Source organism: Colossoma macropomum, unplaced genomic scaffold, assembly GCF_904425465.1.
Source record: "Colossoma macropomum unplaced genomic scaffold, Colossoma_macropomum, whole genome shotgun sequence".
Lineage (NCBI taxonomy): Eukaryota > Metazoa > Chordata > Actinopteri > Characiformes > Serrasalmidae > Colossoma > Colossoma macropomum.
In genome coordinates, this window is record NW_023494791.1 from 44,541,082 (window position 1) to 44,566,389 (window position 25,308).

At 40.7% G+C, this 25,308-nt stretch overlaps 2 protein-coding genes across 3 annotated transcripts; both read left to right on the forward strand.

Annotated features, from left to right (window-relative positions):
* Positions 1 to 700: 700 nt before the first annotated feature.
* LOC118809998 lies at positions 701 to 1,869 on the forward strand. Its single transcript, XM_036573517.1, has 3 exons — positions 701 to 1,227; positions 1,399 to 1,477; positions 1,707 to 1,869. The coding sequence occupies exons 1-3, from the start codon at positions 766 to 768 to the stop codon at positions 1,832 to 1,834; spliced, it is 669 nt and encodes a 222-aa protein (XP_036429410.1). The 5' UTR covers positions 701 to 765; the 3' UTR covers positions 1,835 to 1,869.
* Positions 1,870 to 3,787: 1,918 nt separating this feature from the next.
* On the forward strand, positions 3,788 to 16,744 carry snapc1b (small nuclear RNA activating complex, polypeptide 1b). Of its 2 annotated transcripts, none has more exons than XM_036575132.1 (10): positions 3,788 to 4,033; positions 7,145 to 7,304; positions 7,492 to 7,632; positions 9,313 to 9,423; positions 11,312 to 11,464; positions 13,389 to 13,451; positions 13,660 to 13,725; positions 15,562 to 15,697; positions 15,779 to 15,850; positions 15,962 to 16,744. In XM_036575132.1, the coding sequence occupies exons 1-10, from the start codon at positions 3,903 to 3,905 to the stop codon at positions 16,015 to 16,017; spliced, it is 1,089 nt and encodes a 362-aa protein (XP_036431025.1). In that variant the 5' UTR covers positions 3,788 to 3,902; the 3' UTR covers positions 16,018 to 16,744. The 2 variants fall into 2 exon arrangements, with proteins under 2 accessions (XP_036431025.1, XP_036431026.1); XM_036575133.1 differs by having other exon boundaries at positions 13,663 to 13,725; positions 15,962 to 16,743.
* Positions 16,745 to 25,308: the final 8,564 nt, after the last annotated feature.

Genomic DNA, 25,308 nt, shown 5'->3' on the forward strand with positions numbered 1-25,308 from the left:
CTTTTGAAATTTGTAGTACTGCTCCCTGCAGAGGAACGCAAGAAAATGCCAAGTGCAACATCTGCTGATTCAGATGTGCCGTTCAGAAGATCTTCATCAGCATTGATGAAGTGTCTGAACTCTTCAGCCTCTGAAATCACAAGACGTGTTTGCACTGCATTTCAAGAGTTTTTAGGGAGTTTACACAAATCGGAGGAAATCACTTGTGATTCTGTGCATTTGTCTGCTCTTTTTCAACTGTTCGGAGATGTGCGAAGCAAACTGACTGAAGTTTTCACTTTGCTCAGTACATCTGATCAATCAGACATCAGCAGCACAACAAACAAAACAGAAAAATCTTCATGCACAATGCAGAACAAATCAACCAGGTCAACAACACCTGAGAGTAAAGCTGCTAGGATATGCTCCTCTGCTGTGTCAGAGCAATCCACTCACAAAAACATCACCCAACCTCAATTTCAACAACTTTCTGCCACAAACCAACAACAACCTCTCATTACTAATGAGCCCATATGCTTTCATGAAGTTGGCTTAAGAAATCTGAGCTCAAACCATCTTGGAAATATGGCTGGACCATCTCATGCTTGTAGGAGCACCTCAGATTCTGCTATTGAGACATCATGGGTGAGGAATCTGCTGAGGGACCCTATCCAGGTCCCTTTAGTTCTGGTCTACCCTTTTGTAGAGGAGTGTGTTAAGAGTTTGCTCCTGCACTTTCTGAGTAACAACCCAGCACTTCCTGATGTTATTTCTCCTGACCGAGACATGCAAGGCACCAGTGTAGGCATTGAAGGCCAGAGCAGAAACTCAGACAAGTCAACTGAGTTTCAATGTGTTTCCACCAATGCAGTGAGCCACTTCACGAAGGCTCTTGCAGATCTAGTGGTGAAATCACTGCATTCAACTGGTCCAGTCTCTGACACAAAGGACGAGCCACTGACGTTGCTAGTGACGCCTGAACAACTGGACTTGGAGGGAATTCATGACATTTCTAGAATGGACTTTGCATCACCGTCATACTTAAGAAGAATTGCCAGTGATGTTGTGAGAGAGACGTTGGAGAATTTTATCATCTCCAGCCAGGAGGGTTCCTCTTCCTGTTCCAGCTCCAGCCCATTGAATGACAACTCTGTCTTGAATCCAGACCCTGTGGTTCTGAAGAAGAGAAGTCGTGGATTCTGCTTTAATGTCTGTAAAAAAGCTCCTATGATCAGCTTTGGCTTTATGGTAAGTAAAAACCTTTAGATAATAATACCTGAATTATGACACATGAACCCTATTCATATGACTTTATTACATTATCAGTGATTGTGTTAAACTGTAAGACTATGTTGATTTTTAATTGCTGATTTTGTCTTAAATGCTGATCTTTTCTTTATTAAATGTTTTTTCTTCAAGAAATTAAAGAAAGTGTGTCCTGCTGGCCTGCTGTCTGCTGACCATCCACCAAACCCCTCCTCTGGAAATCTTCAAGATTGTAAGTACCTGAAACAAAACACACAGAGGGCAGTTTACTCTTTCAAAGTGGACACAGTCATGACAGTGTTTTATAAGCTTTTTGGACAAGTTTGACTTGTAATGTCACTTCTTTAGTGTCTTAATGCAGTGCAGCGTACAGTGTACTCAAAATAACAAAGAAAAATATTCAAGAAATGAATCAGTTTTATCACTCGTTGGTTCTGATTGATCGTTTTCATCTTTTGCAGCTTCCCAGGGAGAATCAAAGGATTTCTTGACGCCCTTCAAGAAAGCACGAAAGCGTCTGTCCAAGATCTTCTCCTCCATCAGCAAAGCTCTGCCGAACCCCCTCAGATGCATGACCCGACCATGTTAATCACTCCTCTGTGTGTGTATGACAGTATATTCTGGACTTTTTTAATGCAAATTTGAGAATGCTAATTCAATTGTGTATTGATAACTCAACATTAGCTCAAGCACCAATGTAAGTGACATGGAGACCAGAGGCTCGCAGGACTGTCAAGGAACACTGGTCCTGGGGGAACATGGCCCTACAGATTTTAGAGCTTTTGCTGCTTTAAGAAACACTCTTACAAATAGTGAAGGGCTGTTATTGAGCTGGTTCCAGTCCAAAATCATCTTAAGTTCCTTCAGGACCATTGTTGGTAAACACTGCGCTAAACCCCAGTGGCCACTGCCCTGCGCCTCCTTAATAAGAATATCCATCACTGGCCATCCAGCTCCTGTGACAATCCTGCGAGCCTCTGCCTGAAGCCGGTCATGAGGTCACTAACATTGGTGCTTGTAACAGACACAGGCTCTCCTAGTTGGTTAAGAATCACAAGAAACATTTTTGACAGAATTCTCCTCGGCCTGGTTTGCGAGTGTTAAAACGCCACTAGCAGCCGTTGCTAAAGCTCCAGCAGCGCCAACGTTCAGACTTTTTCATCAGTTCCTGATGCTGCCGCTGCTGCACAGCCTCAACCTATCTAATTATAACCGTCGCTTCACCTGTTTTTCCCCATTTCTGTATTTTAATATTTTATATTAATGCTGTTTGCTATCCGGTGTCGACCAGAGGAGGATGGGTTCCCCTTTTGAGTCTTGGTTCCTCCCAAGGTTTCTTCCTCTTGCTCTTAGGGAGTTTTTCCTTGCCACTGTCGCCATAGGCTTGCTCATGGGGGCTCGGACCCGGATTTTTACCTGTTGTAAAAAGTGCTTTATAAATAAACTTCCTCACTAGCAGTGCTCGCTAAAGCTCCAGTAGCACCAAAGTTGAGAAGTTTATTCCTCATTTCCTCTTAAAACACGCCCCACACTAAACAGTCCTTCCCGATGTCCCACCCACAGCCTTCAATTGACAGGAGAGCCTCGTTAACAGTCAAAATGCAATTGTAAACAGGATTGCAAATACATTTTCATTGGCAGAGTTGGAGCGACTTATTCCTTAATTATTAGTATTAAAAAAGATTATGAAAAGCACTTTGCCTTTACATATTCACTTTTCCAGCTATCATACTCATAAAGTGCAAATTTAAATGCACATTTTGTATTTGAATTAGAATTATGTCTTAAATAATGCACCCCCACGTTGGAAATTATAAATACACAATTTATTTAGCATTTCCAAAAAAAGCCCTGAATATTCTACTTGCATAAATAAATGCCCTTGACAGCACAATACTTCGTGTATGTGTTTATTTATTTATACGGCTAAATTTACTCTCATTAATTGGATAAACCAATGAAAATGTCTAATCTTGTTGTTGTGAATGGTCAGAAGACCTTCTTAATATTTATTAGAGCTGCAACAAATGACTAATTTCATAGTTGAATAATCTATCGATTATTGAAACTCATAACTGATTATTCTGATTATGAATCACTAAATTATGAAATAACTCTCATGTAGCTATGGGCTTTTAAGCTTTATGTTGTTTTATGCATTAGCTAAGAACCTTTTCTAAACTGGTTCTATGTAGCACCAAAAAGTGCTGTTGTTACGATGTCATGCTTGGAACAACAGAAGAACCCTTTTGGTGCTATATAGAACCATCGTCAAAAAGGTTCTGTATAGAATCACATACAACGCATTCTTCATCAATCTGAAGAACCATTTAAACATGAAATGGTACCATGTAAAACTCATTACTGCCTTTACTAAAGAACCTGTGAAGATCTTTTTAAGTGTACGAGATTAGAAATATCGCCAGAATATCGAAAGGTAAATCGCAATCGTATCGTATTGCGGCAGCTGGTGGGCGGCCACAGTTGTTCGTACCGCCAGAACAGCAGATGGCAGTGTAGCGTCTGAACCGTTCAGGGAAAACACTCACAGGTACAGAAGGAAAGCCAAACAGCAGCGGCATGAAGACGAGCTAACGTGTTTATCGATCTGCGGTGGAGAATTAAAGGGTTTCGGTTTGAGGGGCTTTATCGGGGTTATGGAGCACTACAGGCGGGCTGTACAGACGGACTGCGAGCGGATCCTCGGCAGATTTCAGGCCACCGACTCGGTGCGCTACGAGGAGTTCAGCACCATCTGGAGACAAATGAACTTCTCCAGCATATTTTAGTGAGAAAACTCATTTACCTCGTGTGAAACATCTGATATACGTTAGTGTCCGAACATCTAATATTGTCTTTAAATCAGAGGAGGCTGAAGTCAGCTTCCTGTTCGCCAGCTACTTGTTCAAATTTTCCGTTCCACCTTAAATGGTGCAGCAGTTACATTCAGGGGTCAGCTTCTTGTTCGGATTTTTCCGTTCCACCTTAAATGGTGCAGCAGTTACATTCAGGCTCAGCTTCTTGTTCGAATTTTTCCGTTCCACCTTAAATGATGAAGCAGTTACATTCAGGGGTCAGCTTCTTGTTTGAATTTTCCGTTCCACCTTAAATGGTGCAGCAGTTACATTCTGGGATCAGCTTCTTGTGCGAATTTTTCCGTTCCACCTTAAATGGTGCAGCAGTTACATTCCGGGGTCAGCTTCTTGTTCGAGTTTTCCGTTCCACTTTAAATAGCGTTCTTTAGTAAAAGCAATGGTACTATTTAGAACCATCAGTTCTACATAGAACCATTTCATGCTTAAATGGTTCTTCGCATGGTGAAATTGTTCTTCATGTTGATAGAGAATGTGTTGTATATGGTTCCATACAGAACATTTTTGAAACTGGTTCTATATAGCACCAAAAAGGGCAGTGCTTTTGTTACGATGTCAAGCTTGGAACAACAGAAGAACCCTTTTGGTGCTATATAGAACCATCGTCATGGTCTACACCTTAAATGATGCAGCAGTTACTTGCCAGGGTCAGCTTCTTGTTCGAAATGTCCCGTTCCACCTTAAATGGTGCAGCAGTTACATTCCGGGGTCAGCTACTTGTTCGAATTTTTCCGTTCCGCCTTAAATAGTGAAACAGTTACATTTAAGGGTCAGCTTATTTTTCGAATTTGTCCGTTCCACCTTAAATAGTGAAGCAGTTACATTTCAGGGTCAGCATCTTTTTCGAAATTTTCCGTTCCACCTTAAATACTGTAGCGTTTTACCGTTATCTCATTACATTTTTATAATTGTTAGACTTTTCCTCCTTTTCCTTGTTGCTACAGATGCACTGATCTCATGTGCCTCCCAGAGTAAACATGTACACATTTATAAAGTGTACATATCAGTTCTAGATCCACCTGGATTAGCATTAGGGAAAAATATCATATTTATTTCTGGTGAGGTACAAATGCAGACATTATAGTGCAGTAACCATATATATAACCGTATAGTCACCATAACTACAGTGCTGTTCAGGAGGGTTAACTTAGTCTCGTAAAGTTGATTCTGAATATAGCCTTCTACAGTCTACAGGGTTCCCTGCTGAGAAAACCACAGAAACCACTGAAAGTTTATGTTGGGTTCTGGTGGTGTCCTGGAGTCAGTAATTGTATAAGGTTATGATGGCCTGATATCACAGTGAGTGTGTTTACATGCACTTAATAATCCGAATACTGCGGAAAAACAGATTTTGTCAGTATTCCGATCAACACATTTACGTGCTCTTGAGTAATCAGATAATGGGGAAACTCCCGGTCTACATGGGTCAGACAGTAATCAGGTGTCTGCTTTGCAACCAGCCAATAGACTCACAGAAGACAACGTGACGTAAACGTGACGTAAAACTCAGGCCTCGTGCCCCTTTTTGTTTTTTTTGGAAACGTCACTTTACCTGAAAATATGAACATACATCGCCTAGAAGATGAAGAATATTTAAATCCTTTATTTCGTGTTTGGTGTCTGCTCGCTTATTTCCAGTACCGCGGACTGTTTCTGCACATGCACAGCTGAGACATCCGAAAGAAATCAGAGTAAGAGTTTACATGCACTGAGAAATCAGTTTACCTGCTCTCTTTATCAGATTCTTAATCGGATTTCTAGATCAGAGTATGGTGTTTGCATGACCATTTGAATAATCAGATAACTGCAGAAATCTAATTATGATCAGATTATTGAGCGCATATAAACACACTCAGTGTTATATTTCTCCTTAATGCTGATCTTATAGAAATTTGTACATTTCATAAATGTTTATATGTTGACTCTGGTGGGCACATGAGATCAGTTCATCTGTAGTAATAAAGAAAAGGAGGAAAAGTCAACTGGGAAAAATGTAATGGGAAAATGGTAAAATGGACTATCTTGCAAAAAGTTCCTTGCTAATATCCAGTATTCTTCTGGTTGTTGTTGTTTTTACAGGTGCCTTTTATTTGTTTTTTTTTAGTATATATTTTTAAATGGCTCATGTTCTAGAAATACTATATAATAATAACAAATTTTTTACAATAATGATAACAAATTTTCGTACCTCCCACCCCCAGTTACCAGCCTTGAGTATGAGTGCAGTTTACTATTAACTAATACATTAGTTAATAGTTAGTCCAGCAATTGAAAGTAACATCAGAACTGGTTTATGAGGAGCCTGGCCTCTTCCTATTTCCCCCGTTATATCAAAAACAGGACTGCTGAACAGCAGAGGGCGTCCGCGAGTGAGTCCTCAATGAATGGGAGTAAATGGAGCTCAATGGCTAAAAACGAAAAGTTAAAATAGTTTCTAATCTTTCGCCCAGAACTTTCCTTTAATTTTAGAAAGGAGAAGGATGTATTTCACTAAAAAAGCAAAGAAATCTCACCTGTATGTTTCCTATTTCTACAGCAAACGGGTTTTGGGCAGCAGGAGGCGGGCTTTACTGCTAGAGCGTGATGATTGATTGGAGAGTGGAGCAGCTCATTGGCTGTTCGCGCTCACTGACATCATGAACATACATGAGGCGCCGTTGTAAACTCCTATAACTCGAGTTTAAAAGCTCTCAAAAATATAACAGCAGTGTTAAAATGTTTTATGCTGCTCTCTGTTCAGGAAATTAAGGTGTTCTTTTACATTAAAAGTGTTTGAGCATTTATAAACTTTGATTTTGCTCAAATGCTCCATATCAACCCATTCATTTTGGACTCACTCGGGAGCGCCCTCTAGCGTTTCAGAAACCCGGAAGACATTCTGGAGTGGTAATTCTCCTCTCTACAGGTTCTCTGGTAACAGCCTGAGGCTAGCATGCTAATCTGCTAATACCCTCGAATTGAAAACTGTAAAATGACCTTTGCTTGCATATAAAATGACATTTGTACGCTCCTGTGTCTCTTTACAGTGGTCGAATGGAGCACAGTGAGACGAAGGCCTTCACACGTTTGGCTCTGTCTGTTGTTTCTCCGTACCTCTTCCCTCCGTACACCTTCCAGATCCGAGTAGGAGGCCTTTACCTTCTTTATGGCCTCTACAACACCCAGCTCACCACTCCCAAAGAGAAGGTACGAAGCTTTGCTCTTGGAATGACTGATTTCATGCGGCATTCACTGCACTTTTACCATGTAACTCTCCTTTTTCTGACAAAGCCGTGTTTGTTTGGTGTACTTTGTGTCTTTGAAGAAGGTTGTCGTCACCTGTATGTGGACCACTGCCTCCTGCTGTATGATTCTGTGTTTGTCTCTCGGGTAGATTCGCTTGGCTCTGAAGGACTGGGATGACCTGATAAGATTTCAGCAGGATGCCGTTAATGCCCAGCACTATGACGTGGTGTATATCCTGAAAAAACTCCTGTCTGAAAAAGCCTTCTGCTTCACCGCCATGCCAAACATAGTAAGTTTACTCACCATGTCTGATTTAGATTGGACTTAGTATATGGCGATATTAGACGCAATGTTATCGTGGACACTTTAGCTGTGTCCCAGTTCAGGGGCTGCATCCTTCGAAGGATGCGGTCCACGAAAGAGTGTCCACCGAAGGCTGTGTAGACCCGCAAAGGCTGAACCGAAACGAGGTGGTCTGCTCTACGGCAGATTTCCTTTGAAATAGGACAGCCTAGTCGCCCCGCTGTGATGCAGTCAGCCTTCACATGCAGCCTCTGAATTGGGACACAGCTTTTGAAATACCGTCACTGCGATTCAGTCAGTCAGTCAGGCTGCGGCTGCACCAGAGATTTCCGAAACACAGAGCAGCTCTGATTTCACAAACTCCCACTACACTGTCACTCTCTGATCACGTGATATGGCCTCGCATCTGAGCAGTCACAACAGCCACAGCACGGCAGAAGGGGGAGCAGCACGGAGGAAAAGAAATGCTCAGCCCCACAAGTAAATGTACATTTACGGTCAGAAACTTTGTGTGTATGAAGTATGAAAGATTATCAGACTTAACCTTCCTCAAGAACCCAGTGTTGTTTAAGAAGCAGTTCAGGCTAACACACTAATCTGCTAATATTCAGGGTTAAGATTTAAGCTGCAATATTTGCTAAATGGCTCACCGTAAAAATGACTGGTGTATCAGGTACACAGTGATGCAGTGCAGTATATGCAATTTTTTAAGGTGCTGCAGTGCAGTAACCGTATATTTAGTTGGAGCAGCTTCACAGCTCTTGGTAAGAGTCTCAGTGCTCCATGGTAGATTCTCAGCTCCTGTCCTGACTGTGGCAGTGATACACAGTGAGTATCATTATGTGGACAGTTTTTTATCTTTTATTTTTAATAAGTATTTAAAAATTATTGGAAATGTCTACTGCTATTAAAAATGACATTTGGAATTTATGACATTTAAAACATATATTTTTAAAAAATCATGAGTTAAGGGACACGTCAGTGTTCAGTGTGGTATATACTCCACACACAATAATTTCAATGCATTTCCCTGCACATAGAAATGAACTGAAAACTTATTGACTCAAATCTTACTTGTTTTTGCTGTTGGAACAAAACATTGCATCATTTTGTCTTTTTTATATTTTTAACAAACTTTGAAAATGCCAGCTGCCTTTTACATCGTATGAGCATTTACATAATTAATGGATAAAATGGCACAGGATAAAATGATTTTACATCAACTTCCATTAAAGATTCAGACCTTCTTCTGTAAAGTTCCCTTTTTGGAGATACAAGGTTTTGTTCTGACAGTGGCAGTTGCTGAATTACAGTGAATAAACATGTGAAATACATGATATACGACAAGAATATGAGACTACAGCCAATTGATGTAGTCCCACTTTCTGCATTTCATAGATGTTCATGTATCAGCAACACTATCGATATATGCTTATGTACATGAAAAATTTTGGATGTCAGCATTGGCCCATGATTCTCATAACGTTGTCCTTTCTCTGTATCCTGGTCTCAGTCTCAGTCACTGGGTACACTGCGGTCACCTCCAATTCTATATCTGCCCATTAGACTAGTCTACTTTACTCATTGTAATCTGGCAGCATCCTTATTAGATGGTCAGTAACAGAATTCTGCAAGTTTCCTACATCGCTGTGTGTTTTGGGTGCAGCTGTTCTTTAACCTGAAGAGGAAACGAGGGGAGAAGAGTCAAAAGCTGTGCGATACGTTCGTCGATCGACCGTCCCGTCCGCAGGAGCTCGTCGGCACAGACATGCTGGAGGTGAGGCAGATCACAGATTTAAAGCCAAAAATCATTTCACAGATTTACCCTCAGCCAGACGTTGCAGAAACAGCCAAGATGTGTTTGTGTCTTTAGTTTTGCATTCAAGCTCTGATGCTAGTGTAGCTAATGTGTAATGGAAGCTTATGTCCCACCAGTTAGCACTGGACAGACTGCATGCCTAAAACATCACATGGCTGCCTTAAACCACATTGAAATGTTTAGAAATCTCAAGCGGACCTGCTTATGGTTTCAGACTCTGCATGACACTGTTGTCTATAAACAGATAAAAGTGTGTTGCGTAGCTGAAACCGATGTAGCAGCCGCCTTTTTGCCCATACTTTAATCCGTTTGACACAAAATGTCTACACTAAACATGTCTTGGCTAATTGGCCACATTTACCATATGGGGAAAATTGTATTTATTAGATTTTTCACCACTTCATCACTTGAACATGACCAAGCAAACAGCACCACCTGTAGAAGATTTGTATTAGATTGTACTTGCCTGATTGATTAATCTCATCTTCGTTAGCCTGTTCCAGTCATTATAGAATCTGCTGATTGCAGTCATTTGAGCTGGATAAATGATTAATTGTTAGACTTCAGTCATTTGATTGTCACAGCGAACAGAATGTCAGTTGAGTTTTAATCTCTTAGGTTGAGGCAAATGCATGTATTGGTGCTGTAACACCTGTATAGGGCTGCAGTGAGTGTTTGTTTATTTGATGAATGGTCATAACACCTTTATAGGGCTACAGTGAGTAGTGTTTATTTTATGATTGGTAATAAGATCTTTATAGGCCTGCAGTGAGTAGTAATTGTTAATTTAATAACTGGTCATAACATCTTTATAGGGCCGTGATAAGTAATGTTTTTTATTTGACAGTTGGTAATAACACCTTTTAAAGGGCCACAGTGAGTAATGTTTATTTATTTGATGATTGGTAATAACATCTTTATAGTGTGGCGGTGAGTAACGTTTGTTTATCTGATGATTGGTAATAACATCTTTATAGGCCCGCAGTGAGTAATGTTTATTTGATAATTGGTAGTAACACCTTTATAGTGCAGTGGTGAGTAACGTCTGTTTATTTGACAGTTGGTAATAACACCTTTTAAAGGGCCGCAGTGAGTAATGTTTATTTATTTGATGATTGGTAATAACATCTTTATAGTGTGGCGGTGAGTAACGTTTCTTGATTTGACAATTGGTAGTGACACCTTTTATAGGGCCATGGTAAGTAATGTTTGTTTATTTGATATTTGGTAATAACACCTTTATAAGGTGGCTGTGAGTAATGCTTGTTGATTTGATGATCGGTAATAACACCTTTATAGGGCAGCGGTGAGCGACGTTTGTTTATCTGATGATTGGTAATAACATCTTTATAGGCCCGCAGTGAGTAATGTTTATTTGATAATTGGTAGTAACACCTTTATAGTGCAATGGTGAGTAACGTTTGTTTATTTGACAGTTGGTAATAACACCTTTAAAGGGCCGCAGTGAGTAATGTTTATTTATTTGATGATTGGTAAAAACATCTTTATAGTGTGGCAGTGAGTAACGTTTCTTGATTTGACAATTGGTAATAACACCTTTATAGGGCCGTGGTAAGTTATGGTTTTTTTTATTTGATATTTGGTAATAACACCTTTATAAGGTGTTTATTCCTTGTTGATTTGATGATTGGTAGTAACACCATAGGGAGGCGATAAGTACCGTTTGTTTATTTGATGTCTGGTAAAGTTTAATGACTGTGACAGGCCAAACCGTCATACAGCAGTCGAACTACACACCTTGTTCACCGTTGCACATAGTTAGTAAAGTAATAACCAGTAAACGTAATGCTGATAATATTTATTTTTGTGTGTGTATGAACTCCAGGAACTGTCTAACGTGCATGAGCACTACGAAAAGTTGAAGCAAGCAGTTTCACCACAGCCGGACACGCCTGACCTCAGCCTCATCAAACAGAACCTGGTGCCCAAACTACGCAGCGCTGTGCTCACCTACTACAGCTGGCAGCAGAACCAGGCCGTAAGTGTTGAGTGAGTGAGTGACTCAGAAAGAGGCCTGAAAGACTTGCTGCTGCTTTGTTGCTACATGTTTTCTTTTAGCCCATTGATGCAGCTGTTTACTATGTACTGTTTAGGGAGGCTGCTATTCTGCTGTATGAAAAAAAATTGGAGAAAATTCAATGCACACTTACAGTCCACAATGCATTGCAACAGACAAATGATATACTAGAACTGGTTTTTGAGGAGCCTGGCCGCTTCCTATTTCCCCTGTTATATCAATGACTGAACAAGACTTCAGAACGCTAGAGTGCACCCGCAAGCGAGTCCTCAATGAATGGGGGTTTCTAATCACTCAGCCAGAACTTTCCTTTAATTTTAGAAAGTAGAAGGATGTATTTCACTGTAAAAGTGAAGAAAACTCACCTGTATGTTTCCTTTTTTCTACAGCAAAACGGGTTTTAGGTTGCAGAACGCTGGTATTACTGCTACTGAGTGCTGATTGGTTGGCAAGCGGAGCCGCTCATTGGCGCCGTTTTAAACTCGTGTAACTTGAGTTCAAAAGCACTCAAAAAATGTTTTATAAAAAATCTTTAAGCATTTATAAACTGTGATTTCGCTCAAATGCTCCATCTTAACTCATTCATTTTGGACTCGCTCAGGAGCGCCCTCTAGTGTTTGAGAAACCCAGAGGACATTATAAAGTGGTAATTCTCCTCTCTACAAGTTCTCTGTATATACCCTTTCAGACCTTCATAATCCACTGCATTGTATGTGACTGCTGTCACAGAGTAATGAACTCATAACACTATCATACAAAGTTGTGTACTATTCTTTAATTCTGTTCTCTATATAGCGCTTCTGATTTTCTAATAGTGGGAAACAGTGATTAGTGGCCCATTTCTGTGCTTCATAACAGTGACTAGGGAACCATTTCTGTACTCTATAATATTGTTCTGTATAGTGTTGGAGTTTAGGCAACAGTGATTAGGGAACCATTTCTGTTCACTTTAATAGTGAACTGCATATGTAGTTGTCCAATGTAGGGAATAGTGATTTAGCAGCTATGTCCATTCCCTATAATAGTGCTCTATATAGTGTTCCAGTGAGGAGAATAGTGATTAGAGAACCATTTCTGTTCCATTTAATAGTGAATAGTGATTTAATAGTGATTAGGGGGCAGTTTATGGTCCCTACAATAATGTTCTATGTAGTTCTCTAATCCATGGAATAGTAATTAGGGGACAATTACCTATACACAATATAAAAAGATAGTTCTTCCAGGGTTTTAGTAAAGGCAAAGGTTGTATTTAGAACCATGCTTTCTGTGTAGAACTGTTTCATGCTTAAATGGATCTTTGCATGGTGGAATGGTTCTTCATATTGATGGAGAATGTGTTGTATATGTTTCCATATAGAACCTTTTTGAAACTGGTTCTATATAGAAACACACAACACATTCTCCATCACTATGAAGTCTTTTTAGAGTTTTAGATGCACTCGATTGTTCTCGTGCCTCAGTTCATTGAAAAGCTTGAAGAGCCTGAGTGTCTGTGCACCATTTTTCTTTTTTAATTGCATCTTTTTCTTTTTTCATGCACTCAGTTTTCATTGGCTGTTGGAGTCTATTCTAGATTGAGTCACTGACAAGTATACACTGCTAAATTATGTTCGGGTCAAAAAAAAATATCAAACATTTTTGATATACTTTGACTGGTCTGCGCCCCTCACACAGTACTAGATGTTCTGTCCCATTTGCCGACTCCAGCTGCCCGAAACTGTGCAGATTAGAGCTGACCAGCACAGACTCAGCCAGACTGAGAATTCGGGCTAAAATCGGGGTGGGGAAATCGTGTGGTCTAACCCTGGCTTTAGGGAATCATTAAGCACAACTCTGATCAGGGGGGTGCACTTACTTGTGTTTGTCTTTCTGTCTGCTTGTGTAGGAGTTTGACGGTCAGGGTGCTGAGAGTGACGCAGGTGCAGGAGAAGGCACTTCAGGTCAAGAGGTGCTGTGATTTTTCTTTACTTACAACCTTTATGTCTTAATCTCACTGTCTTTTTCTGTTTGGACCCCTTATAGCTGTCAAACATATATTTGGGCCTCATTTCATTCCAATAAATGTTCGACGCTGTTTTGGATGTGCAATTTGTGTGATTGTAATTGATTGACGGACTGTTTTCATTTGTGCTGTAACTCTGAACATTTCTCTCCAGCAGAGCGCTCACAGAGCACAGCTCCTGCAGTCCATCAAATCCAGGTCCTATGGACAGGCTGCAGAGGTATGTTGTCTAAACACATGCTTAGGAAAACAGCAAACATGAGTCAGTGTTAACCCTTAAAATAGCACAAGTGGCCAGTGTAGGTTCTCCTTTAGCAGCTGTAGCCAGTCAGCAGCCTGTACATGTTGTCCACCCTCACACACACACACTCATACACATATACACACATATACACACACAGACACACACACACTAACAGCAGGCCATGTAGGAGGAGAACAGAGTGAAGGACACAGCACCTTCCCCGTAGGTTCACCTAACACCACATGTGTAATATAAATGTGTGGGGGGTGAACAGAGTGAAGACACTGAAAATGGGTTATTTTATATGTTCTTCTCAGAAAATGAGCAAAGGCCAAGAATCTGAGGTTGAAATAATAATAAATCAGATTTTCCTTTGGTAAACATTGAAAATGGACCCCACAGACCCCAACACCACACAAGGGTTAAATGAATGCAACAAGGCAAGGCAAGTTTATTTCTAAAGCGCAGTTCGTGCACAAAGGCACTTCAGTGTAACATACATAAATAAAAGCAGAAGATATAAAATATTTACTGAATTTGTTTTGATGATAAGTTTTCCATCTCGCCAGAATCGCCAGTTCTCTGTGTTTTGTTGGAGCTTTGTGTCTGTTGTCGACTAAATGTCGTTGACTAAATTAAGCTGCAGGTCTGGTCAGCTGCCACCATCAGGTGAAAGGAAGAACTGCAATGTGCTGGCTGGCAGGCTGCTTAAAATACACTGTAAAACAGAAGCTGGGGGCCAGTTAATATCTGTCTGTGGGCCGCATTTGGCCCTGGGGCTGGACTTTGGACACCCCTGGTGTAAAACAAACACCTTTAAATGTACACCAGTCAGGCATAACATTATGACCACCTCCTTGTTTCTACGCTCATTGTCCATTTTATCAGCTCCACTTACTATATAGGTGCACTTTGTAGTTCTACAGTTACAGACTGTAGTCCATCTGTTTCTCTGATACTTTGTTACCCTGTTCTTCAGTGGTCAGGACCCCCATGGACCCTCACAGAGCAGGTACTATTTGGGTGGTGGGTCATTCTCAGCACTGCAGTGACACTGACGTGGTGGTGGTGTGTTAGTGTGTGTTGTGCTGGTACGAGTGGATCAGACACAGCGGTGCTGCTGGAGTTTTTAAACACTGTGTCCACTCACTGTCCACTCTATTAGACACTCCTACCTTGTCAGTCCATCTTGTAGATGTAGTCAGAGACGATAGCTCATCTGCTGCTGCACAGTTTGTGTTGGTCATCCTGTAGTCCTTCATCAGTGGTCACAGGACGCTGCCCACAGGACGCTGTTGGCTGGATATTTTTGGTTGGTAGACTATTCTCAGTCCAGCAGTGACACTGAGGTGTTTAAAAACTCCAGCAGCACTGCTGTGTCTGATCCACTCGTACCAGCACAACACACACTAACACACCACCACCACGTCAGTGTCACTGCAGTGCTGAGAATGACCCACCACCCAAATAGTACCTGCTCTGTGAGGGTCCATGGGGGTCCTGACCACTGAAGAACAGGGTAACAAAGTATCAGAGAAACAGATGGACTACAGTCTGTAACTGTAGAACTACAAAGTGCACCTATATAGTAAGTGGAGCTGATAAAATGGACAATGAGTGTAGAAACAAGGAGGTGGTCATAATGTTCTGCCTGATCGGTGTAAGATTAGATTGATGGGATCTGTAAAGCTTCCGTCCAACTTTTCAGTAGTAGCTATGAAAGAAAACAAAGCCAGAGGTGAAGCAGTGGACATATCCATGCACAGAGTGAAGATTTCCTGACTTGTAATATTGTCTGTGGTTACCAATCAGGCTTCCAAGTCTCGCCGTCACAGACAAGTAGAGTTGGCCTCAGCAGCCACGGACACTACAACGGGAGAAGTGTCAAACTATAAGAAGAAAGTCCTGTCCCTCAAAGAGCGCACCCAGCTACGCTTCACGAGCCAAGGTAAGTTCCCCGCCCGCCATTTAACCTCTCTCTCATTCAGATGAGCCAGTGATGCTAAGTGGCAGCTTTTCTGTCCAATAGGAAATCTGAACAAAGAGCTGATGGGCGTGACCCGGCTGTGGTGCCTGACTACGCTGGATGAGAAGACTGAAGGTAATTGCGTCCCGGGGGGCCATGCAGAGTGTGGGATTAGCTTCAGTCGATCATGTTTCTGTTTGGTTGTTGTCTTTGACGATGTGTTCGTTTCATTTTTCCCTCTCTTAGAGAAAAAGAAAAGGCGATTCAACTGGGAATCAGAACAAGAGGGTGATGAACACTGAACAGAGAAGACTGGACGAGCTTTTAACAGGTCCCACCTGAGTGGACAGATCATTCAGCAGCTTCTACAAAGCGAGTAGAGCTAATAGAGAGGGCTGATGTCTCCTTGCTCTCATTTGTTTGTCGTTTAAAGAAGCACTGCAGCTGTTTTCAACCTGATTTCTATCTGCTGTATCTTCAGCTATGGTCCACAGAGCGCTGAAGCTGTAGTTGGCGTCCGGCCCATATTAGAAACTCGATTGTGTAATGAAAAATAGTGGACGCCGTGAAAAGTTGATGCATTCAAGCTCTAAGTGATGGATTTATGTGCCCTCAGTAGATTTAGCAGTGCAGTTAGCCCTTCTATGTCTCGAAGAGAAGGCTAACAATTGACCAAGCCTGTGTTGTGTGAAATCAGGGGGACTCTGTCCATTCAGTTCCATAGGCGAACACACAGAATTGTTAATGTGATAATTATCGTAAGTCTTTTAAACAAGGAAGTCTTTTAAAAAAGGAAGTTGCTTTTTAAATTATATATATTTTATATGTATAATGTCTGAAACTTAAGATAATAGATGTTTTGAGACCCTTTTATCTTTGTTGTTTGTTGTTTTTACCTTTTTCTGTTGTGAAAATGCTGCTGTAAAGAGTATTAATGCTGATTGTGTGACAAATTGGTGACAAAATGGTGTTTTCTAGATAAAAAGATAAAAGATTTTGTAGAAATGTCTCTTTGGTTTTCGCCTTCGGTCCATGCTGGTGTGCTCAGCTGCAGAACCAGCCTGGTTTATTTTAGTCACAGTTTTTGTGATGTCATGAAAACCAACACGTGTACATACATCCACGTATTCAGCCTGCAGCAGTTTAGCCCCGCCCACTCACACTGAAGTCATAGGGAGTGGTTTATTTATTTATTTATTTTTTTGAAAGAACAGTACAGAGCAGCCAATAAGAACAGAGCTCATTTGCATATCTATTATTAAAGCTACGGTAACAAATACAGCCTGTTTAATTTCTACGGCCTAAAGAGAGAAGAAAAACATGTTAAAATGAATTATGATTGTTTATACTACATAAACGCACACATACAAATTAAATAGAGGTTTGGGAGGTTGGGGGGGTGTCGAATTTGGCCCCTTCAATTTTGCTGGACGATGTGTGTGAAAAAGTTTAGGCGCCCAGGTCAAATTTTGTGTTTTGATGATTTTCTAACTTGGCCTTTACAGAGAACACGTATGCTAATTTTGGTGCTCAGTCAATGCTGATTGGCTGAATTTTACCAAAGATATTTGGGAAAAACATAAAATGTAGCCTGTGCAAAGGTTTTGGGACATTTTGTAATTTGTTTTCCCAATATATTAAATAAATTAAAAAGAAATGCTAAAATTTGCAGGAAAATGCCATATTTAATTGTGTTCCCTGTTCAGGATGTGTTACATATTTTCACAAAGAAAATCAGCAAAACATGCAGTTTGACCAGCAGTATTAAAACAGCTGCATATGACTGTATGTGTCCTTAAATCACTCTATCACCTGAACATCTAAGTTGATATATCATCACATGCAGTCATTACTGAGTCTCATCTAAATGGAGCTGGTGAAGCTGAAGTGACAAGACAATGAGTGAGACAGAGAAGCAACACGGTGGTCACTCTTTGGACATCCTCCTGTTTATCCCTGCTCAGTAATCGGCTCACCGTGATACCAGAACTGCTACTGCTTAATATCCCTGAGTTTTAATCCAGTCGTTACTTCAATCAGAACAAAAGTCTTCAAATGTTAAATAAATAAAACAGGTGACTGAATCATTTAAACGTGGCCTCATTCAGGAGGTTCTCAAGGGAAGCGAACATTCATCACACTGTGTTTAGCTCCTTTTTTCAGTAGCCATGAAATGCACCTGTTTTGGAGCTCAGTCAGTTGAACTATGCATTTGTTTTCTCCAAAACTGTTGGAATAGATTTTGATGGAAATGTGTATAGTTTACGAAACCGGAAGTGAACTGGATTTTTGTCTATGGCTGAGCAAACAAGTCAACATTTATAGACATGATTTTATTGTGTTTAAATGCTGTTTTATTGTGTCAGCTGTACAGGATTGTTTGAGATGAAGCTGCAGTTGTCCATTTTATCTGGACACAGCCATTTTTGTTGAGAGATGTGAACAGTTTTCACTGCAGGAGGTTCTGACTCCTCCCCTTTCACCCATCATTGCTCACTAGCAGCTCAACACAGATTCACAGCATGTCACACACAGAGACAAAACAGTGTCCTAGTTCATCTGATAACAGAGATACATGAAAAATATGTTTCATTTGATTATATTAGTTAAAAACATGCAGGCCTATTTCCATTCCACTGGAGCGGCAACAAGGGGCCCTGCGAAACACAACAAATATGGACCGAGAACCTTCTTTGCTTCACCGATGCAAAGTGAGTTGTGTCTGGTTTGAAATGACATGCTTTGCAGACATCAGTAGAGTGTTAGCTTATCTAAAAATGATATGCTGAATTTTTACTACACTGCAGTATTGAAAAAGCTTTGAACTTTCAAACTTTCTTCTGGTGGCGGGGGTGGAGTCGACCTGTTGTTCTTCTCATCTACTGGTAACTCTCAAGACTTATATTTGAGCTGTGTGAGTTGAGTTCTGGAGTTAAATCATTTTACATGATTTGGGTTTTCACATTAATCAAAAACAGAGCTGCCCAAAATGGGGGCCATGGGCCAAATTTGACCCGCCAGAAACCTCACCCAACCAGAGAACAAACATTTTTATACTATATATAACATACTAAATTTTTTTTTTAATGTTTTAGTACCAAAACATAGTGTACTTTTATAAAATATTTGTTTAAAAAACTTGATTTGTTCTTTATTTGTATACTGTTTAGTCCTTTCGGCCCTCAGCCTAACACAATCATGGCACTTTGGCCCCCCAAGACAAAAGGTTTGCATGCTTGATATAATAGATGTGAGTAAAATCACTCATATTTGAGGCAAATTAGGGAAAAAAGTCCATTTTACAAGTAACAAGCCACATTTTTACATTAGCATATTCCAACTTGCTTTTATAAGCAACGACAATGGAGCCAGTGCTGCGGGATGAGAGACTGAACAGCTCATTTGCATGCTTTTTTGCGTTTTCCAATTGCAAAAACAAATGTCAATGTGTAACCCCATGCCGCGTACCGCCCAATCACGAAGCAAAATGCGAATAAGAATAAGTTCAAATAATAACTGCATGCCATCCAATTAGGAAGCAAAATGCAAATGAGGGCTAACCAGATCTGTATAGCGTACAACTGCAAAATGAGAATCAACAGAGGAGTCTGGCCGCTTCCTATTTCCCTCGTTATATCAAAAACAGGACTGCAAAACAGCAGAGGGCGCCCGCGAGCGAGTGCTCAATGAATGGGAGTAAATGGAGCTAAACGGCTAAAAACTAAAAGCTAAAATAGTTTCTAATCACTCGCCCAGAACTTTCCTTTAATTTTAGAAAGTAGAAGGATGGATTTCACTAAAAAAGCAAAGAAAACTCACCTGTATGTTTCCTTTTTCTACAGTAAACAGGTTTTGGGCAGCAGGACGCTAACATTACTGCTACTGAGTGCTGATTGATTGGCGAGCGGAGCAGCTCATTGGCTGTTTGCGCTCACTGACATCATGAACTTACATGAGGCGCCATTTTAAACTCAAGAGTTTACAACTCGAGTTTAAAAGCTCTTAAAAATACAACAGTGTTAAAATGTTTCATGCTGCTTAGAAATTAAATGTATTATTTTACATTCAAAATGTTTGAGCATTTATAAACTATGATTTTGCACAAATGCTCCATATCAACCCGTTCATTTTGGGACTCGCTCGGGAGCGCCCTCTAGCGTTTGGGATTTGGCGTTGGGCGTTTGGGTGAATCCCATCTCTACAAGTTCTATAAATCGAGGCCGAAATGCAAATATAAACGTAACCGCTGCGCGTCGCATCCAATCACAAGGCAACTCGCTTCGCGTGGCATCCAATGATAAAGCAAAATGCAAATGAGCATGTAAATATTCCACTAGATCCATTCCATCGTCGCTTTCACAGGGAGGAGGGCGGGGCCTCTGCTCGCCGCTGTGGCCCAGCCAGGATCTGGAGGAGAGCCTGCTGGGCTTTTTGCTGCAGTCAGAGGCTGCATGAGGAGAAGATGCGGGACCAGGAATCAGTGGATTTACCGAATCCAGCTCACACTGCTCTCCTACAGAATACACACCCGTAATGGAGGAGCAGTAAAGGGGTCTGTCTGATACCGCTGGGTCACTCCGCTCCGCCTGAGCGATGGCTTCAGACAGTGAGTATCCACACTCCTCACTCCACTGACGGGGGTCTGTCCTGGGTGATTTAGCAGAAATGATGGGCGTGGTGTGATTATTTGCTTCTGATTGGATCTGACTGGGTTTAATGCGGTGAATCCATCGCAGCAGCTTCAGCAGCAGAGCCGGAGGAGGAGGAGGAGAAGGAGGAGGAGGAGGAGGAGGGAGTTAGGATGTAGTTTTCAACACGTTACTGTTTATAAACTCTGTCACCGCGACTGTGTTTGGCTCCTGAGCGCGAGACACAGTCAGCATTCAGTCTGCTTCACCTGAGACCCTCAGCATGAAGAGACCAGCCACCAGAACAGCGAAGTGCAGTCTAATGGCGTCACTGGCCATCATCTCTCTCTCTCTCTCTCTCTCTCTCTCTCTCTCTCTCTGTGTCTCTCTCACTCTCTCTCTGCCTTTCTCTCTCACTCTCTCTCTCTCAATCTCTCTGCCATTCTGTTGATCGCTCTCTCTCTCTCTCTCTCTCTCTCTCTCTCTCTCTCTCTCTCTCACTCAAATTCAAATTCAAATTCAAATTCAAATAACTTTATTGGCATGAATTGTAATGAACAATTGTTGCCAAAGCAATTAAAATATCCTAGTAGAATATGAAGATAATGGTGAAGAAGGAAATAATGTATAAAAGAAAGACTAAAATAATAAAATATTCATATGTACATACACACATATACATACATAAACATACACATTGTAAAATACACACACAACATCAAATAAATAAATGATACATTTACATGGGATCAGTTTAAGGCGCTGTGTCACTCTGTTCTCTGCGTTTGTGGCAGCTGTAAACATATTTAGCTGATAGTTCAGCACATTCTGGTGTCTCTCCTAAACACACCCGTAACAAATCTTCTGTTTTAGTCATTTTCTCTTTAAATGATGGGATATAAGTTTCAACTGAGCTGATATAATCTTCTCTGAGGTCTTTATATCTGTTACAGGAGGAGAGAAAGTGTAGCTCAGTTTCGATTTGTCCTGAACTGCACTGATTACATATTCGTTTTTCTCTGGGCCTCCAGTGTTTTTTATGGCGCCCTTTTTCTATTTCTAAATTGTGATCACTCAGTCTGTACATTGGTAAGATATTTCTTTCTTTGGGGTTTTTTATTTTGATCAGATAATCTGCTAGTCTGTATTCTCTCTTCAGTAATCTGTAGCATTCTAATTTATTAACTGTGGCAATTTCATTGGTCCAATTGTTGATATATTGTTTTTGGTATGTTTTGTGGATCATTCTGATCTGTGTTGGTGAGAGGGTGGACTGGGCTGTGGTGTGTGATGGTGAGAGGGTGAACTGGGCTGTGGTGTGTGATGGTGAGATGGTGTACTGGGCTGTGGTATGTGATGGTGAGAGGGTGAACTGGGCAGTGGTTTGAAGGTGATATTTATCTGTGAGGGGTCTGAGGGGGTCTGTTTCTGGGTGTGTGCGGTTGCTGAGGTACGCTGTGTGGTGGTATGACTCTGGATGTGCCTGTGAGAGGTGATGGCGGAATTTTAAAGCTCGTTTTATCACGGGGAGGGAGAGAGGAAACTCGCCCAGCTCTGCTCTGCACGCCAGATTGGCTGCATTGCGATGTACTTTTAAGATTTCTTTACAAAATTCTAAATGAAATTTTTCTATAGGGGTCGTGTCCCATAATGTGTCTTTTTGATAAATTATTGGTCCCCATACTTCACTGCCACACAAGAGTATGGGTTTAATTACATAATTAAATATTTTTAGCCAAATTTGGATTGGTGGGTTGAATGTGTTTATTGATTGTTTGATAGTAAAATATACTTTTCTTGCTTTTTCTACTAGTGCATTCATTGTCTTGTTAAAGTTACCAGATGCATTGATTAATAGTCCTAAGTAATTATAGTCCATAGTGTGCTGTAATATAGTCTCGCCAAACGTAAAGTGGACTTTATTACTTTTTTATCGCATTTATTACTCTCTCTCTCTGTGTCTCTGTCACTCTCTCTCTGCCTTTCTGTCGCTCTCTCTCTTTCTCTCTCCCTGCCATTCTCTCTCTCTCTCTCTCTCTGCCATTATCTCTCTCTGCCATTCTCTCTCTCTGCCATTCTGTTGCTCTCTCTGTTAAATCAATCACTCTTTAGTGATGATTCAACAGAGGATATGCACTGTGTGCTTCAGCACTTGTGGTCTTCTGCTTCGTGGCTGAGCTGTTGTCACTCATAGATGCTTCCATTTCACCATAATAGCACTTACGGTTGTCTGGGGCAGATCTAGCAGGACAGAAATTACACAAACTGACTTGTGGCAGAGGCGGCATCCAATGACAGTGCCATGATTAAAGTCACTGAGCTCGTCAGTTCGACCCTCTACTGCCAGTGTTTGTCTGTTGAGACTGCAAGGCTTTGTGCTTAATTTATCCACCTGTTAGCAATGGGTGTGGCTGAAACACCTGAGCTCAATAATCAGGAGGGGTGTCTATATATGGTCTATATAGTGTATTTAACATGAAGGAGTGCTAATACAGGTATAACACTCAGCTAGCTATTTTTATGTTAGCACTAGGCTACATGTGGCTGCTGTTGTTACATTAATGTTAATAGCAGCTAATTAAGTAGATCCAGTCCAGTTTTCTGCTAATGTCCGTTCAAACTGATACTGGGTGTGAGGTTTTGGTGGTGTCTCTATAGACGTCCTTTGTTGAAATCTGCGTTTCGTGGCAGCTGTTCTCCCCTGAGCTTCAGGAATGTGGCTCTGTTAGCGCAAAGGTGTGATTCTGGTCTTTAGCACCTTCGCTAAATGTCATGTGGATGTGTTTGGATTGCGAGGCCTACACTTTTAAAACAGATGGTGCTTCAAGGGTTCTTTAGTAAAGAAAATGGTTCTATATAGAACCAGGAACACTCAAAGTCTCCTTTGCATGATTAAAGGGTTTGTTGCATCATGAAAGGGTTTTGGAGAATGTGCTGTAGCTGGTTCTATAGAGAACCTTTTTGAAAATGGTTCTATATAGAACCAGGAACACTCAAAGTCTCCTTTGCATGATTAAAGGGTTTGTTGCATCATGAAAGGGTTTTGGAGAATGTGCTGTAGCTGGTTCTATAGAGAACCTTTTTGAAAATGGTTCTATACAGCACCCAAAAGGATCAGGCTTGTAACAATAGAAGAACTTATTTGGGTGCTATGTAGAACCCTTATCAAAAAGGATCTATATAGAACCATTTATAGCACATTCAAGCACATTTTCCATCAATCCGAAGAACCCTTTCATGATGCAAAGAATGCTTTAATCATGAAGGGTACTTTGAGCGTTCATGGTTCTATATAGAACCAAAGTAAAGTTAAGAGAGTGTTATTTACATTATTAAAGGGTTCTTTCTTCAGATTGATGGAAAGTGTGCATGAATGTGCCGTAGACGGTTCTATATAGAATCTTACTGAAAAGGTTTTCTATATAGCGCCCAAATAGGTTCTTCTATCGTTACAAGCCTGACGCTAACAGTAGAAGATCCCTTTTGGGTGCTGTATAGAACCATTTTCAAAAGGGATCTATATAGAACCAGCTACAGCACATTCCCATCAGTCAGAAGAACCACTTCATGATGTAAAGAACCCTTTAATTTTGCAAAGGGTTCTTTGAGTGTTCATGGTTCTGTATAGAACCATTTTCTTAAATAAAGAACCCTTTTCTTGCTCAAAATTGTTAGCACTCGTTAGCAAAAGACAAATATACACACTTTTTAGGTTTTTAGGTTTACTTTACTTAATTTATTTTACATCTGGTGTCTAAAGTTTACTGAAGTTTAGCTTTGCACTGGAGCTATGAGGCTAATGTGGCTAGGAAGCAATGGAAGGTTCAGATTAGCATAGCATAGCTTTAGTTTGTGGCACTGTATTACATCATGTCACCTGTGGAAATGGAGTAGTTCCCACCAGGGACAGGGGAAGATGTCCTCTCCATGTGTCAATCCAGATTTTAATGAAATTGCACCAGAAATAACCAAAAATCTCCCAGTGTCTAATGTTAGCTAGCAAGTTGAGTTAATGTTAAGTATGTTTTTTGGAGGGTGTTTTTGTGAGGGGTGGGTGCTAACTTCACACTACTGTTTTTAGCTCTGCAATGCACTTTTGTCCATTTTTAAGGGCAGTTTTTATTCCAGAAATGAAAGAAGCTCAAAACCACATCCTTGAAAACAGACAAGACTTTGCTGCAGAGCTAAAAACAATGGTTGAAGTCAGCTTCCCTGCTGAAAACAACAGCACAGTGGGTTTCTGCTGGTCTGGTGCTGCACCTAGCATGACCAGCATACCAGCATCCAAAACACAATAAATAAGAAAACTTCATATGTCCAAAATGGTAACTTTACAGGAGAAGGAAAAAACCTACTTTACTTGTAATGTAAGTCAATGGAACCAGACTTTTTTCCATTTCTTTTAGTCCATTCATCATGAAATTAACACACAATGTAAAGGACAACAGGTATTTTGTATTACCTTTGAATTTGTAATCTGACGTCAGCTGAGCTCATGAAGTCTCATGTGATAGGACTGATAAAGTTCACTTGGTTTTTAGCCATTAAAATTTTTGGGCTAAAATATAAGCCTGAATTTGTTGGAATGGAGTATCAAGGTGTTTGTTTACATGTACAAATGCAGCTCTGCAGTCACTCAAGTGTAGATAGATAGATAGATAGATAGATAGATAGATAGATAGATAGATGATAGGCAGACAGACAGACAGACAGGTAGGTAGGTAGGTATGTAGGTAGATAGATAGATAGATAGATAGATAGATAGATAGATAGATAGATAGATAGGCAGACAGACAGGTAGATAGATAGATAGATAGATAGATAGATAGATAGATAGATAGATAGATAGATAGATAGATAGATGATAGGCAGACAGACAGGTAGACAGGTAGATAGATAGATAGATAGATAGATAGATAGATAGATAGATAGATAGATAGATGATAGACAGACAGGTAGGTAGAT